We start from the raw sequence: 18385 nt of genomic DNA, 5'->3' as shown, positions 1-18385 counted from the left end.
TGACAAAGAGTATAAAATGAAGGATCTTATATGGTGTAAAAGCTACCTACTCATGATCTAAACATGGAAGGATTTTTTAAATAGTATTAAAGGAAAACTGAAACTTGGTCTATAATTTGAAAATATATAATGATTAATTTCTCTATTTGTATTTGATTAGACATCCTTATATTTATCAATATATTGGCAAAATTATAATAAATTCTTAACACTGGCTATTATATTTTTTCAACTCAGAAACATGAAATTAATAAGTTTTTGAGCTACATTTCAATTTATTACAATGAACATAAATATTCTGTAAATTAAATATTCTGTGAATGAATGAATAATACAGTTCTTTTGAAGGCATAAAATCTATCAATATGATCACAAATTAAAAAGCTAATTATAAAAAGGCAAATGCAGAAACAATCATAATAAACATAAAGTATCAAATAATTTTGAAGATTTAAAATAGCTTAAGGGGAAGAATCTGCCTTATTTTTACATTAAAGAATGTCATTTTTTCCCCTACATAGTGCCTGTCATTATTCAATCTTAAAAACTAACATTGTTTTTTAATCAAGTAAAAGTTCTGTTACAGAAAATCCCACACATTAAAAATAAACATTGGCTCTTTATGACATATATATAAATACTGTACAAGTTATACAGAACATAATAGCTGATTTGTAACAAAGAACTGTTTGCTAGGTACAAAAATTTACTTATACATATTTGCTGATAAAAAATACTGAACATGACAATTAAATTGACAAAACAGGAGTTTATATGCATAACTATACTAGAGACTAAAAATATTGAGAATAGGATATTAGGAATTTTGAGAATGTCTCAATTTTTATACTTCATTTTAAAAGTGATAGAATTTTAAATAGGTTAAATTCTTATAAATTAATCAAATTTGTATTTATAATTTTTAAAAGGGCACTATAAAAGAAATGAGCTATAATTGTTCCTCAGTGTAATACTAATAAATGAGTAATTCGATCAATAAATAAACTGATCAATCTAAAGAGGAGGCTCTGATAGTCTTTAAGTAAATAAGTGACAACTGTTATGTTTTAAGTATTCTTAGGGAAAAACTTTATATGCTAAACCTTTAAGGCTTCTTTTATAAGGAATTCATACTATACTGTGGATATGTGTCTTTGATTTCCCAACTAAACACTCACTTGTTTGATGCGATCTGGGTTAACGGTGGTCTGGGGTTGTAGAATGCTGACTGGTTCTGTCTTGGCCACATTTTGGGGCATTTCTCGAATTTTTTCTGCAATGAATCCATGAACTGCATTCAGTGCTTCAACTGTTCCCTGGATCAAGCACACTCGCTCAGTAGTACCTGTGGACAAAGGATTTACGTTTCAGAAAACTTCCTCTCTTACTTTGTATGCTTTTCATAAAAACTATAAAAAAGGATGATATACTAATGCCAATAAAATCATGTACAATGTAGAACTCTAAATCTCATAAAGGGCCAGCAGAGCCAGAAACCATAAGTTTTGAATACATCATTCACTGACATAACCAATACGTTCTGAGCATTTAAAAAGAACTTAGGGTTAGAAATCAGTATTTAACTTATATGCAGAGTACATCATGAGAAATGCTGGACTGGAAGAAACACAAGCTGGAATCAAGATTGCCGGGAGAAATATCAATCACCTCAGATATGCAGATGATACCACCCTTATGGCAGAAAGTGAAGAGGAACTAAAAAGCCTCTTGATGAAAGTGAAAGTGGAGACTGAAAAAGTTGGCCTAAGCTCAGTTCAGTTTAGTTCAGTTCATTCACTCAGTCATGTCCGGCTCTTTGCGACCCCATGAACCACAGCACGCCAGGCCTCCCTGTCCATCACCATCTCCCGGAGTTCACTCAGACTCACGTCCATCGAGTCCGTGATGCCATCCAGCCATCTCATCCTCTGTCGTCCCCTTCTCCTCCTGCCCCCAATCCCTCCCAGCTTCAGAGTCTTTCCCAATGAGTCAACTCTTCGCATGAGGTAGCCAAAGTACTGGAGTTTCAGCTTTAGCATCAGTCCTTCCAAAGAACTCCCAGGGCTGATCTCCTTCAGAATGGACTGGTTGGATCTCCTTGCAGTCCAAGGGACTCCCAAGAGTCTTCTCCAACACCACAGTTCAAAAGCATCAATTCTTCGGCGCTCAGCCTTCTCCACAGTCCAACTCTCACATCCATACATGACCACAGGAAAAACCATAGCCTTGACTAGACGGACCTTAGTCGGCAAAGTAATGTCTCTGCTTTTGAATATACTATCTAGGTTGGTCAGGAGAAGGCAATGGCACCCCACTCCAGTACTCTTGCCTGGAAAATCCCATGTACGGAGGAGCCTGGTAGGCTGCAGTCCAAGGGGTCGCTAAGAGTCGGACACAACTGAGCGATTTCACTTTCATGCATTGGAGAAGGAAATGGCAACCCACTCCAGTATTCTTGCCTGGAGAATCCCAGGGATGGGGGAGCCTGGTGGGCTGCCGTCCATGGGGTCACACAGAGTTGGACACGACTGATGCGACCTAGCAGCAGCAGCAGGTTGGTCATAACTTTTCTTCCAAGGAGCAAGCATCTTTTAATTTCATGGCTGCAGTCACCATCTGCAGTGATTTTGGAGTCCCAAAAAATAAAGTCTGACACTGTTTCCACTGTTTCCCCATCTATTTCCCATGAAGTGATGGGACCGGATGCCATGATCTTCGTTTTCTGAATGTTGAGCTTTAAGCCAGCTTTTCCACTCTCCTCTTTCACTTTCATCAAGAGGCTTTTTAGCTCCTCTTCACTTTCTGCCATAAGGGTGGTGTCATCTGCATATCTCAGGTTATTGATATTTCTCCCGGCAATCTTGATTCCAGCTTGTGTTCCTTCCAGTCCAGCATTTCTCATGATGTACTCTGCATATAAGTTAAATCAGCAGGGTGACAATATACAGGCTTGACGTACTCCTTTTCCTATTTGAAACCAGTCTGTTGTTCCATGTCCGGTTCTAACTGTTGCTTCCTGACCTGCATACATATTTCTAAAGAGGCAGGTTAGGTGGTCTGGTATTCCCATCTCTTTCAGAAAACAAAGATCATGGCATCCGGTCCCATCACTTCATCGGAAATAGATGGGGAAACAGTGGAAACAGTGTCAGGCTTTATTTTTTTGGGCTCCAAAATCACTGCAGATGGTGACTGCAGCCATGAAATTAAAAGACGCTTACTCCTCGGAAGAAAAGTTATGACCAACCTAGATAGTATATTCAAAAGCAGAGACATTACTTTGCCAACTAAGGTCCGTCTAGTCAAAGCTATGGTTTTTCCTGTGGTCATGTATGGATGTGAGAGTTGGACTGTGAAGAAGGCTGAGCCCCGAAGAATTGATGCTTTTGAACTGTGGTGTTGGAGAAGACTCTTGAGAGTCCCTTGGACTGCAAGGAGATCCAACCAGTCCATTCTGAAGATCAGCCCTGGGAGTTCTTTGGAAGGACTGATGCTAAAGCTGAAACTCCAGTACTTTGGCCACCTCATGAGAAGAGTTCACTCACTGGAAAAGACTTTGATGCTGGGAGGGATTGGGGGCAGGAGGAGAAGGGGACGACAGAGGATGAGATGGCTGGATGGCATCACTGATTCGATGGACATTGAGTCTGAGTGAACTCCGGGAGTTGGTGATGGATAGGGAGGTCTGGTGTGCTGCGATTCATGGGGTTGCAAAGAGTCAGACACGACTGAGTGACTGAACTGAACACAAAAATTAGTGGAGAGAAGGGGCCTTGGAAAGCTTACAAAGTAGGTAAGTTTCTGAATTTTTACCACCTTTTATTCATGTACCCTGTTCTTCTTTTAATCACAGCAATAACACTATCTGAAATTTTCTATTTATTTTTTTTGTTTCTATTAGAATGCAAGCTCTCAGAGAACAGTTAATTATTCTGTTTTGCATTGTGCGGTAGCTTTCCCAAAGCCTAGAAGCATCCCTGGCACATGATAGGTAAATAGCAGATATTTATTGGACAAATAATCATTCCTGCTTTTACTGATTATGCAATTTTAATAAGATAGAATATCATAATTAAAAACAAAATTTTAAACTATTTTTTACTTGAAATTGATGAATAATTGATAAAAGATACCATTAGTGTTATTTGCTTCATATCTAGTGAATAAAATGTGAGTGATGTGAGGCAAGACTAAAATGAAGTTGGTTGGGTCTAATGCACATATCCTATAGAATATTTTATACTCTACAGGTATACCTAAAGACAATAAAAATAAGTGATTAGTTTTTCAGACTATTTTGAGCCTCACTGCAGCAGCCTGTTCTTAAACTGTAATCTTCTCCTCAGCAGCTCAACAGAGCAAACACATAAACTTACTTCTCAGACATCAGTATTCTTTTACTAAACAGTTATCAACAAGTAAAAATAATCTTTTAAAATTTAGAAAGTATTTTTTTTGAGTTAATATGACCTCCGAAGTACTTAACACATATCTATTTCATACCACAGTTTCAAAATTCTAAGCCATTCTATAAAACATTTTAAAGTACATTTTGAAGGAAAAGAGTGTGAAATTACACATTAAAAAAATTGCAAGGAGTTTATATTGCTTTAAGGATTGATTACCATATAAACCATTTCCCTAGCATTAAAAAAATTTTTTAAGAACAGTAAAAGATTATCACTCTTACCTTTAGAAAAAAAGACTTAGATCACAAGAATTAGGAGCAGGAATAAAAAAATAATATTATATGTATACACCTAAATTGGGGCTTGCCTCACAACTCAGTTGGTAAAGAATCTGCCTACAATGCAAGAGACCTGCGTTTGATTCCTGGGCTGGGACGATCCCCTGGAGAAGGGAATGGCAACCCACTCCATATTCCTGCCTGGAGAATCCCATGGACAGAGGAGCCTGGTGGGCTATAGTCCTCGGGGTCATAAGAGTCAGACATGACTTAATGATTACGCCACCACCACCACACCTGAATTAAATTATCCTGTTTTAAATCGCAAAGATGCAAGTTTATGAAAAGCTACATTTCCTAATTTGTACAATATACTTCAATAGAAAGCAGTATCTTTTAGTTGTGAGGAGGGAGACAATCTGAAACACATTCAGATTGTGAGTTTGAAGGCTTAATATTTCCTGTTTCTCCTAATCATCTTTTCTCATCTTTGAGTATCTTGATATGTCTCTGTATCTATTCTTGGGTAAAAGGATATAGTTTATTAGGGATACTCTAGGGAGTCTTTACAAGGTTGTATTAATTGTCCAATAAATGACTAGAAAGGATGAGAACTGATCAATGCAGCTCCTGTGAAGTGTTCTCATCTAAGTCAGCAGACAATACAAAACACAGATCGGATTACATTCCTGCTTTTGGAGACAACTAAAGAGTGCTCTTCTGGGGATGCCAAGACAGAAAAGGAAATCAGTTAAGCCTCAACAGAGATTTTTAAAAAATAAAACATGGTACTAAGTAACTAAAGAAACTATATGATCCATGTTGTTTTTAAACTTCTAATTTAATAGAATACATACTGTGTCAGACAACGCAGTAACCCCGATACTCTTCAGACTATACAGTCTAACAAGTAGTAAATGGAAATCACTGAGCCATAAAGAAATATGATTGTCTAAAACTGAATTTCACATAGCATGGATGAGACAATTTGGCAATAGTTTATAGGTCCAAAGTTGCCATAAATATTCTTTCAAGATTAAATGATATCACTACCATTAGAACTACTACCAAAAAAAAAAAGGGGAAAGAGAAAAGGAAATTGCAATTTCCCCAATGGGAACTGCTATAATCCTCAGAAGAGATGCTCTCATATTTTTCCAGTGAACTCTAATGGCCTTTTCACTTAGATAACACAAAACTATAATTTTTTAGGAGAAAGTCACAAAGAAGGAAGACTGTCAGGTATATCACCAAACTGTATAACAAAAACGAGCCTATAACTAATAAAAGTTGCTGTTTTTTTCGGTCATTTTACAGGCTTTTATGCTCCATTAGTGTCTAAAGTGAACTATGAGTTATTTACTATTTTATTTAACAGTAGCATTTACTTCTCTTTGCAATAGACTAGTAACAAAATCTGAAAAAATTATATAAAAGTATTTGCTTATATTTATTATAACGTAAAGATACAGGTGTATAAGACATCATTAATTTAAAATTTTTCTTTTAAGGGAGATATTAGATAAACTCTTACAAGAAGGGACGAACATAGGCAGTGAAATCAGAAAGACTTTTCGTTTCTACTTCACATGCCATATCATAAACTGAATAGGCATGTTTCTAAAATTAGGTATAATTATAAGTTGCCATAGCAAAATTGTGATATACATTTAATAAAATATACTCACTTTGTGCTACTATAACCTTGGACAAGTCACTTAAACTGTTCCTGCTCTTACCTAAGGCAATCTATCATCTGTGCAGTGGATCTGATCTCTCTTAACTCCCAAGTCTACTGTTTCTCCTAGTATCATTTTTTCCATCAGACCTTGCCTATCAGCAGAAAAACATGTTATACTTTCTTCCATTTTTAAAGATCCCTCCTTTATGACAGAAAGAGAAAATTAGCCTTTTGTAAAGCAAATGAAATGCCGATTTAGGCAAAGATCATAAAACCATAAAATGAAAGGTTAATGGGAAATTTTCAATGGAAACATCTGGAATCACCAACTGACTTCACTGGTTAACATTAGCATAACTAAGAGTGTGAAAATCAAGCACTGACATGATGCAATATGAAGCAGAGGGCACCAACTGTAGAGGATGTATCCCCAAATAGCTGAACCTAAATCGAATCAAACATTTAGCCCGACATAACAGTTTACAAATAATACTGAGGTACTTCCCTGGTGGTCCAGTGGTTGAGAATCCATCTTGCACTGCAGGGCATATGGGTTTGATCCCTATTCAGGGAACTAGGATTCTACATGCTATAGAGCAACTAAGCTTGCGTGCTGCAACTACTGAGCCCACATCTCACAACTAGAGAATCTGTGGGCCACAATGAAAGATTTCCACATAATCCAACAAAGATCTGACACAGCCAAATAAATATTAAAAGATAATTCTGAAAACAGAGAAACAAATGACACCATAAGAAAGCAAATACACAAATCAACGATGTAAGCTAGTCTTCAGAATAATTAATCTAATTTCTTCAATATAGGAAAGAAAGTTCTCTAGACATAAAGAATCTTAAAAGACACAATAATCAAATATGAATTAGAATTTGACTGGATCTAAATTCCAACAACTTTTACTTTAAAAACTGTGGCACTCTCATAAAAACAATATTAAATAGTATCAAAGAATTACTGTTAATTTTAACAGGTGTGATTATGGCATCAGGGTGTTTTCTCTTTCTTTTCAGGTGCATACTGAAGTATATGTAGCTAAAATGACTGAGATTTGCTTCAAAATATATTTTTTAAATTTTTAAAATTTTTATTTTTACTTTATTTTGCTTTACAATACTGTATTGGTTTTGCCATACATTGACATGAATCAGCCACGGGTGTACATGAGTTCCCAATCCGGAAGCCCCTCCCACCTCCCACCCCATATCGTCTCTCTGGATCATCCCCGTATTTTGTAACAGCAAAAAACGTTACTCATACAAAATACATATGCCAAAATCTTGATATTAATGACAAATATGTAGGTTATAAGGAGGTTCATTCTTCTAAGTATATCTGAAATTTTATAATAAAACATTTTAAAGCTCTCCCTAGCCTTCTTCTAGTTACATGCAGCTCAATTTCTTTCTCTCTCAAAAATCCTTGAATAACTTAAATACATGTATTTACACTTTTTCACCACCCATTCCTTTTTTCTTGACTCTGAGTTACTCCAGTATGGCTTTTGTCCTACCACTCCACTTAAACCATTCATTACAGCCTTACCTCGGTAAATCTAATCTTCATGCCTTTACAACTGGCCCATCAGCGGCATGTGACACCACTGACCACTCTGTTCTTAACACACTCCGTTTGGTTTTCAGGATACCATATGGTCTTCATTTAATTCAATTCATTCATTCATCTGGCAAAAATCTATTGATTCTCCACTAAATGTTAAGTACTATACTCAATAAAGCAATGACCAAACAGATAAACCTGCTTTCATGGAGTTCTTCTCTAGTTCATGCAGACAGACACTATACAGAAAACAAATAATATAGAGAATATGAAATAAAATTAGTACTACAGAAAAAAAATTGGGAACAATACCAGGATACACAAAGACAAAATAAAGTATAAAAGAGAGCTTGTCTGTCAGGCTCATGGCTGTATCCTCAGTGTATGGAAGCATGTGTGGCACCCTGTGGATACTCAAAAAGAATTATTTTTGGAATAAATGAATAACTCCCTGAGTCTAATTTCCTTAGCTATGTATTAAAAATATATGATTGATTTTAAGACCTTTTTGTCTATCGACCTTTTGCTTTATAAAATGTCTAAAAAGCCAATAAGTGTCTTTGGGTTTATAAAATGAGTCAATATATGTAAAAATTAGATATATTTTGGGAAATGATTTTAAAAACTACTATTAAGTTATAAATTACAATGTCAATAAAAAGAATAGTTGATTTTTAAAAAGTTCTCAGAAAGGTAATAGGAGAAACAATGAATAATTTAATAGTTTTTTTTCCTTTCCAGAGTAGAAAGTAGATAAACTTTAAAAATGTAATCTACCTAAAAGAATAAAGTGAGGGGAAAAAAGGAACACTTTTTTTCTGTTGTATAAAAGACAGTCTAGAAAGCCTTCTTCAGTGATCAATGGAAAGAAATCTAGGAAAACAACAGAATGGGAAAGACTAGAGATCTCTTCAAGAAAATTAGAGATACCAAGGGAATATTTCATGCAAAGATGGGCTGGATAAACGACAGAAATGGTATGGACCTAACAGAAGCAGAAGATATTAAGAAGAGGTGGCAAGAATACACGGAAGAACTATACAAAAAAGATCTTCACGACCAAGATAATCATGATGATGTGATCACTAATCTAGAGCCAGACATCTTGGAATGTGAAGTCAAGTGGGCCTTAGAAAGCATCACTACGAACAAAGCTAGTGGAGGTGATGGAATTCCAGTTGAGCTATTTCAAATCCTGAAAGATGATGCTGTGAAAGTATTGCCCTCAATATGCCAGCAAATTTGGAAAACTCAGCAGTGGCCACAGGACTGGAAAAGGTCAGGTTTCATTCCAATCCCAAAGAAAGGCAATGCCAAAGAATGCTCAAACTACTGCACAACTGCAGTCATCTCACATGCTAGTAAAGTAATGCTCAAAATTCACCAAGCCAGGCTTCAGCAATACGTGAACCGTGAACTTCCTGACGTTCAAGCTGGTTTTCGAAAAGGCAGAGGAACCAGAGATCAAATTGCCAACATCCGCTGGATCATGGAAAAAGCAAGAGAGTTCTAGAAAAACATCTATTTCTGCTTTACTGACTATGCCAAAGCCTTTGACTGTGTGGATCACAATAAAGTGTGGAAAATTCTGAAAGAGATGGGAATACCAGACCACCTAACCTGCCTCTTTAGAAATCTGTATGCAGGTCAGGAAGCAACAGTTAGAACTGGACATGGAACAACAGACTGGTTCCAAATAGGAAAAGGAGTACATCAAGGCTGTATATTGTCACCCTGCTTATTTAACTTCTATGCAGAGTACATCATGAGAAATGCTGGACTGGAAGAAACACAAGCTGGAATCAAGATTGCTGGGAGAAATATCAATAACCTGAGATATGCAGATGACACCACCCTTATGGCAGAAACTGAAGAGGAGCTAAAAAGCCTCTTGATGAAAGTGAAAGACGAGAGCAAAAAAGTTGGCTTAAAGCTCAACATTCAGAAAACGAAGATCATGGCATCTGGTCCCATCACTTCATGGGAAATAGATGGGGAAACAGTGGAAACAGTGTCAGATTTTATTTTTTTGGGCTCCAAAATCACTGCAGATGGTGACTGTAGCCATGAAATTAAAAGACGCTTACTCCTCGGAAGAAAAGTTATGACCAACCTAGATAGCGTATTCAAAAGCAGAGACGCTCTATTACTTTGCCGACTAAGGTCTGTCTAGTCAAGGCTATGGTTTTTCCAGTGGTCATGTATGGATGTGAGAGTTGGAATGTGAAGAAAGCTGAGTGCCGAAGAATTGATGCTTTTGAACTGTGGTGTTGGAGAAGACTCTTGAGAGTCCCTTGGACTGCAAGGATATCCAACCAGTCCATTCTGAAGGAGATCAGCCCTGGGATTTCTTTGGAAGGAATGATGCTAAAGCTGAAACTCCAGTACTTTGGCCACCTCATGAGAAGAGTTCACTCATTGGAAAAGACTCTGATGCTGGGAGAGATTGGGGGCAGGAGGAGAAAGGGACAACCGAGGATGAGATGGCTGGATGGCATCACGGACTCGATGGACATGAGTCTGAGTGAACTCTGGGAGTTGGTGATGGACAGGGAGGCCTGGCGTGCTGCGATTCATGGGGTCACAAAGAGTCGGACAGGACTGAGCAACTGAACTGAACTGAACTGAAAACATTTTAGATACCTGAAACCTATTTCAACAAGAATGACTCTGGTTTGGAATAATGGGCATATAATAACAATATGTTTATTCCTTGGAAGAAAAGTTATGACCAACCTAGATAGCATATTCAAAAGCAGAGACATTACTTTGCTGACTAATGTCCGTCTAGTCAAGGCTATGGTTTTTCCTGTGGTCATGTATGGATGTGAGAGTTGGACTGTGGAGAAGGCTGAGCACCAAAGAATTGATGCTTTTGAACTGTGGTGTTGGAGAAGACTCTTGACAGTCCCTTGGACTGCAAGGAGATCCAACCAGTCCATTCTGAAGGAGATCAACCCTGGGATTTCTTTGGAAGGAATGATGCTAAAGCTGGAACCCAGTACTTTGGCCACCTCATGCGAAGAGTTGACTCATTAGAAAAGACTCTGATGCTGGGAGGGATTGGGGGCAGGAGGAAAAGGGGACGACAGAGGATGAGATGGCTGCATGGCATCACTGACTCGATGGATGTGAGTCTGAGTGAACTCCGGGAGTTGGTGATGGACAGGGAGGCCTGGCGTGCTGCAATTCATGGGGTCACAAAGAGTCGGACACGACTGAGTAACTGAACTGAACTGAACTGAACTGACTAACAATACGATCCACATATTTCCAATTGTCAACTATAATTAAAATTAGCAAACATTTTATTTGGATGTAAGAAAATGCATCAGTTTATATTCCTACTGAAAATATAACTCAGTATTTTGTGATAAGAATGCAAATACATAACTCTTAGGGAAATATTAGTGCCAATCTAAAGTAAGAAATTTGAATGAATGCCAGTGAAATATCTTAAAATGAAAAATTAATACTCAAAATTTAGTAGAGTATTAATAATTCTATGACAACCTGTAAACAATGTTGTTGGCCTCAAAAAGAACTGAAACAACTAAAGTTCCAATTAACATTGCAATAGGCAAAAACTGAGGTGTAAAACAAAACATGGTACATAATTTTTAGAGTATGAAAACAGCTACTTACAGCACTGAAAAATTGCCAAATCTGGGTAGCTAATATTCTGAATGGATAGGGTTTCTTTCTTTCAAAATAACATTTAGCTTCTACCATTTCTAGAAATATCTCCCAATTAGATATACATTTTCAAATACATTTAACATTTCTGTAATACTTGGGAAAAACTATATAATTCTGAACAGAAATAAATGTCAAACTTGAGATTTCTTTTGGTATCTATGTCTATTTATCCTTATGCAAGTGGTGCTCTGTGACTGGTATTTGTTCCTTTAATTTTCATATTCTTTTATTTACTATCCCTTATCCTCACATCTGATTCTAGCACAGTCCTCTCTTTACTTGTACTTTGTTGCATTTAGTCCTCAATGTCTGGATGAGCTAAGCAAAGTTGTGGAAACAACTAGCAACAGATAGATTCCTAGTGACAACCATAGGGGATAGCTGATCTCTGTGAAATCTATTCTGGCTTTTTTCTGCTTTATTTCTGAATCTGAGGGGTCAGTATCAATAGGCATAATATTTCTTTAATGCTTTCTTAATGTTTAAAATTGCAGTTCAGTTCAGTTGCTCAGTCATGTCCGACTCTCTGCGACCCCATGGAGCATGCCAGGCTTCCCTGTCCATCACCAACTCCCGGAGCCTAATTAAAACTGTAAGTGGGCATTTTATCTTTAAAACAAAGAGTATCATTTTTAGTGAATAAAGAAATTTACAGTAATTGTTTATTCTTGATCTATAGTCACGGTAATCTAATTATGTGAATATCTTTGTGGCTTTAAAAAAAGCATAAACATTAGCTCCTTAGCTTTTCTTTAGTTTAACTATTAAAAGTAAAGTAGTATAGAATATCAAGCAGTAGCAATAGGCATTACAAATTTCAGGTTAGAACTGTAAATTTTTTTAAAAGAGGAGAATAGTATATAGACTATATAACCTATGACATTTAATATTTTATTAATATGATCATATATTATGCAGCATACTGTATAACAGCTCATTTAATACTCACAATTACCAAGACACATAGTATTTTCTTCAACTTACAGGTAAAGAAGTGAAAGCAGCTGGACCAAGGAAACAAAACTAACAAATGCAGAAAGAAGTAAGATTTTGTCAAATATCATATTTTTTCCATTACAACACATACCTTCTGAAAATGTAATGTTAGGCCAGCTATCAAATCATATTCTTTGAAGAAAGTCACATATATTTCAGCCTGATGATGAAAAAATAATTTCTACCCAGGCTTGATAATCTTTTTAAAATGTACTGAGTCATATTATTAATATCACTTCACAGGTTTATTTCAAATCTGGCATAAAATGAAAGAAAAGACTGACCCTTCTTACTGAGAACAGACAACCATAGGAGAAGTGGTTAATAATTGTGTGGCTATTAGCAAATTTTTTAGAATAAATTTTCAGATCAACAAAAGCATTTAGGAAAACTGCCATAAAAAGTAAGTTCAATTTGTAATTGCAGCTTTTATACCATTGTACAGTTTTTGCACATTTGAAAAAGCTTTCTCCTACCCTACAATTACTAAGGGAAAAATATACTATTTCAAGAAGGGGCTTCTTTAGAAAAGGAAATCATAGGAATTGACATATCTCATGATGCAAAGTAAAAATTGCTTCTCTTCTTCTGGTGATTAACTCTCTACACAATCATGTCTCTATTTCTAAATTGTAAAATTTGTAGGGGGCCATTATAACACGCTTTATTCCCCAATCAATATAGTGAAGCTCAAGTTTCTGTTTACAGAGCATGCTCTAACATTAAAATATACTCAATTAAGCCAAAGGATGAAAGTATACTTTTCACAAAAATCTAAAAGTACTCATATTTTTCAAAGAACTGAAGATGTGAGAATGAATGACAGAGCAGATATCCAGCCTCTCACTCATTCAATCTCTGTCCCATGCATGCAAACTGCATACTCATTTCCATTTAGCCACTCCCACAAAGTAACATCAGGAGTTTAGGAGACTTGAAGTTCTGAAGAACTGTGAGGTTTGAAAGCAGACATATCTAAAAATTCTAAATAACAATTGTAATTTATCTTCAGTTTTTAACTTCTGAGGTCATGCAAAAGATCCTACCAATAGGATGAATATGATGATGATTAGCTAGTCATTCATCTTTAGCACAGGTTTAGGCTACTTGTGGGCTCCTTGGTGGCTCAGGCAGTAAGGAATATGCAAGCAATGTAGGAGACGTGGGTTTCATTCCTGGGTCGGGAAGATTCCCTGGAGAAGGGAATGGCTACTCACTCCAGTATTCCTGCCAAGAGAGTTCCATGGACAGAGGAGCCTTGCAGGCTATACAGTCCATGGCGTCACAAAGAGTTGGATATGACTGAGCAACCAACACTTTCCGTTTTCACATAGGCTGCTTTTCGATATGTAGCAATCCTGGGATGGAACAAGATGGCAGAGTAGAAGGACTCTGAGTTCAACTCCTCTCAAGAGCACACCAAAATTACAACTAACTGCTGAATAATCATCAACAAAAAAAACCTGGAACATATCAAAAAAGATATTCTACATTCAAAGACATAAAGAAGAAACTCAACAAGATGGTAGGAGGGGGGGGCCACACTGATAATCTAATTAAATCCAATATCCCCCAGGACGTAACCCACAAGCTGGAGAATAATTACATGGCATAACTCTCCCACATGACTGAGGTTCTGAGCCCTATGTCAGGCTTCCCAGTCTGGGTTTCTGGCAGCAGGAGTCATTGTTTGCACAGCATTTGGGTTTGAAGGCCAGTGGGGTTCGAGTGCAGGAGCTCTACAGGACTAGGGGAAATAGACTCCATTCTTGGGAGGGCACACACAAGGTCTCATGCATTCTGGTTGTTGCTCAGTTGCTCAGTCCTGTCCGACTCTTTGTGACCCCATGGACTGCAGCATGCCAGGCCTCCCTGTCCTTCACCAACTCCCGGAGCTTGCTCAAATTCATGTTCATTGAGTTGGTGATGCCATTCAACCATCTCACCCACTGTCACCCCCATCTTCTCCTGCCTTCAATCTTTCCCAGCATCAGGGTTTTTCCCAATCAGTAAGCTCTTCACATCAGGTAGCCAAGTATTGGAACTTCATCTTCAGCATCAGTCCTTCCAGGGAATATTCAGGACAGATTTCCTTTAAGAATGACTAGTCTGATCTCTTTGCAGTCTCAAGAGTCTTCTTCAACACCACAGTTCAAAAGCATCAATTCTTCAGTGCTCAGTGTTCTTTATGATCCAACTCTCACATCCATACTTGACTATTGGAAAAACCATAGCTTTGATTATATGGATCTTTGCTGGCAAAGTAATGTCTCTGCTTTTTAATATGCTGTCTAGGTTTGTCACAGCTTTTCTGTTATGCACACTGGAAACCAGGGCAAAAGCAGTAATTTCATCAGAGCCTGGGCCAGACCTACCTGGTGGTTGGTCTTGAGGAAGGTCTCCTGAGGAGGTGGGGGGTGGCTGTGGATCACTGTGGAGAAAAGGACCCTGGTGGCAGAGGTACATACTGGGGAGTATTCATCGGCATGAGCTCTCCCAGAAGCCACCATTTTGGCACCAAGACCTGACTCCATCTAACAGCCTGTAGGCTCCAGTGCTGGGATGCCTCAGCCCAACCAACCAACAGGAAGGAAACACAGCGCCACCCATCAGCAGACAGGCTGCCTAAAGACTTTCTGAACCCAGTCACATCGAGGCACACCCCTTGATACAGCCCTGCCCACCAGAGGGTCAAGACCCATCTCCACCCACCTATGGGCAGACACTGGCTCCTCCTACCAGGAAGCCTGCACAAGGCTCTAGACCAGCCTCACCCACCAGGGGACAGACACAAGAAGCAAGAAAACTTCAATCCAGCAGCTTGTGGAACCAAGTCCACAAATGGAGATCAGAATCTACCCTGGGACCAGATGGCCCCTTGCCCTTGAGTGATGAGGGGCGAGTGTACTGCTGGAACACGTGGGATATCGTCTACAGAGGGCAACTTATCTATGGTTGAGAAACATAACCAACCTTCCACATACATAAAAATACAAATAGAAATTTAGACAAAATGGGGTAGCAGAAGAATACGTTCCAGACGAAGGAAAAGAATTATAGCAATCTAGTTTGGTCAATATTTGGACCTTTTAACTTCCATCATGGATTATAGGAATATAAAATTTCCATGACTAAATTTTACTTAAAATGTAACTACATTTTTATAAATATATATATAACAGCCTTCCTGATTTTTCCTCCATGTCAGCATTTTTGACACTAATTAGTACTCTTAAATTTCTGTAGTAAGAAAAATGGCACTTGGAATTTTTCTAGCTATTCCTTATGGACTAATAGGTATTCACTTGCAGAATTTCATGAATCACACTTGGAAGGTGGGGACAAGGCTTTCAGCAAACATGTGATATCAAATCAAGCTCAAAGACTCAAAAAGTATGACCAGTGGTGGCATGTATAGCTAACCAAAGTCACTTAAAACTCAGGAGCAAAACGTACCTCTGGACACGTAGTAGCATAGTAACCAAATCTGAAGAGTGCTACTGTCAAAAAATTGAGAACAAAAAAGATGAACTTGATAGACCTACTCCTGCTGAGAGGGTAAGAAGGCAGGAAGGCCAGGGGTCTCCAAAGGAGGAAATAGGCTGCAAGTGTCTCTTAAAATTCTGTGTTGCCATGACGACACCTGGTTCCTTCTGAATTTAAACTTTCCTCAAACCCTGAGCTAACCAATGTGTTTTTCTTATGGAAATGTTTTTCTTAAGCTATGTTAATGAAACTATGTATTTGCTTTGGAATTTGCCCTTCTTCAAAATGGTTCCACCTAAGACTAACTTTTTTCTTTTTCTCAAACCTTGGGCTGATAATAGCTCAACAAACCAGTATTCATATCAATTGTTTTATGGCTGGGAGATGACACACCTCCTGCCATCATATCTTAAAATTACATATTGTGGGAGAGGGGCCTGGTGAAACTCCTTCAGCCTTGTGGTGTGTCTTTTATTTGATTAATAGCTTTCTAACAGACATAAAACAGCTTGCTGAAACTAGCAAGGAGGGGGAATTCTCCAATCCCCTTCTGATCTCTATGTCAGAGGCTTTCTCTGTCCCCTTTCTTATTTTATAAAACTCTGCTACACAAAAACTCTTGAGTGATCAAGCCGGGTCCCTGGTCCCAAAGTTAAAGCTTCTTCAGAGATCACGAATCTAACACCATTCACCATAAGCCATCATTACCATATGAGTGATCACCTTCAGAACCAAAATAGATTAATGCATTAGCCAACTTTAAGCAGTGACTTTACTCTGTATTTTTTTTTTTTTCTAAATAGAATTTAGGTAAAGGCTCCATCTTTACCATGAACCCATAAATCCAATATGAAAGCAAAGCCCACATCTGCGTAGATTTTAAGACAGAATGAATTATTCAAGTCAATGATTGATAACAATTGTCATACTATGGATCACATGCATTATATCAAACAAACATAGAGGAAGCATGAAGCATCGTGACCCATAAAGTTTCTGGGGAAGGAATACACCATAAAATTAATTATAGCAGTTTCATATATGCTGAGGTAATACAAAATGACAAAATATTTTAAAATTGTAAATTATACATAACATAAAATTTGCCATTTAAATCATTTTTAATCACACAATTCAGTAGCATTAATTATATTCACAAAGTTGTGCAAATGTTATAATTATCTATTTCCAAAATTATTTTATCACGCCAATCAGAGTCTGTAACCCTTAAGGACTAAATCACCATGTCTTCTTTACATCCCCCAGTAACCTCTAATCTATTCTATGAATTTACCTATTCTAGATATGCCATAAAAGGTGCATGCTAAGTTGCTTCAGTTGTGTCTCTTTGTGACCCTATGGACTAGAGCCCCCCAAGGTCTTCTGTCCATGGGAATCTCCAGGCTAGAACACTGGAGTGGGTTGCTGTGTCCTTCTCCGGGGGATCTTTCTGACCCAGGGATTAAACCTGCGTCTCTTTTGTCCAGCACTGGAAGATGGGTTCTTTACCACTAGTGCCATATGGGAAGCCCTCATATAAGGTGACTCATACAATGTCTGTCCTTTTAGTATCTGGCTTACTTCATTTAGCATAGTATTTCCTTCATCCATGTTGAAGCATACACCAGAACTTCATTCTTTTCTGTCGCTAAATATTCCCACTGAGTATATATAAAACATTTGGTTTAATCTATTTATCTATTTATGGACACTTGTGTTGTTTCTAACTTTTGGTTAATATGAATAATGCCACAAAGAACATTAGCATACAAGTATCTCCTTAGGTCCATCTTTTCAGTTCTTTTGGGCATATATATAGGAATAGAGTAAAAAGAAGAGAAGCGAAAAGCAAAGGAGAAAAGGAAAGATATAAGCATCTGAATGCAGAGTTCCAAAGAATAGCAAGGAAAGATAAGAAAGCCTTCCTCAAAGACCAATGCAAAGAAATAGAGGAAAACAACAGAATGGGAAAGACTAGAGATCTCTTCAAGAAAATTAGAGACACCAAGGGAACATTTCATGCAAAGATGGGCTCGATAAAGGACAGAAACGGTATGGATGTAACAGAAGCAAAGATATTAAGAAGAGGTGGCATGAATACACAAAAGAACTATACAGAAAAGATCTTCAAGACCCAGATAATCACGATGGTGTGATCACTCACACTCAGCTAGAGCGAGAGATCTTGGAATGTGAAGTCAAGTAGGCCTTAGGAAGAATCACTACGAAAAAAGCTAGTGGAGGTGATGGAATTCCAGTT

The 18385-nt window shown here is 37.6% G+C and overlaps 1 protein-coding gene across 3 annotated transcripts in view; it reads right to left on the bottom strand.

The window, feature by feature from the left end:
* The window catches only part of NOVA1 (NOVA alternative splicing regulator 1), a 176662-nt gene that overhangs the window by 36951 nt on the left and 121326 nt on the right, over window positions 1–18385 (bottom strand). For all 3 annotated transcript variants that reach the window (XM_040257188.1, XM_040257189.1, XM_040257190.1), the window contains exon 3: window positions 1179–1345. In XM_040257188.1, the coding sequence (XP_040113122.1) occupies window positions 1179–1345 (167 nt within the window). The remainder of the gene's footprint in view (window positions 1–1178; window positions 1346–18385) is intronic.

Source organism: Oryx dammah, unplaced genomic scaffold (genome assembly GCF_014754425.2).
Source record: "Oryx dammah isolate SB20612 unplaced genomic scaffold, SCBI_Odam_1.1 HiC_scaffold_16, whole genome shotgun sequence".
In the NCBI taxonomy this organism is placed as follows: Eukaryota; Metazoa; Chordata; class Mammalia; order Artiodactyla; family Bovidae; genus Oryx; species Oryx dammah.
This window is presented reverse-complemented; position numbering and strand designations above follow the sequence as displayed.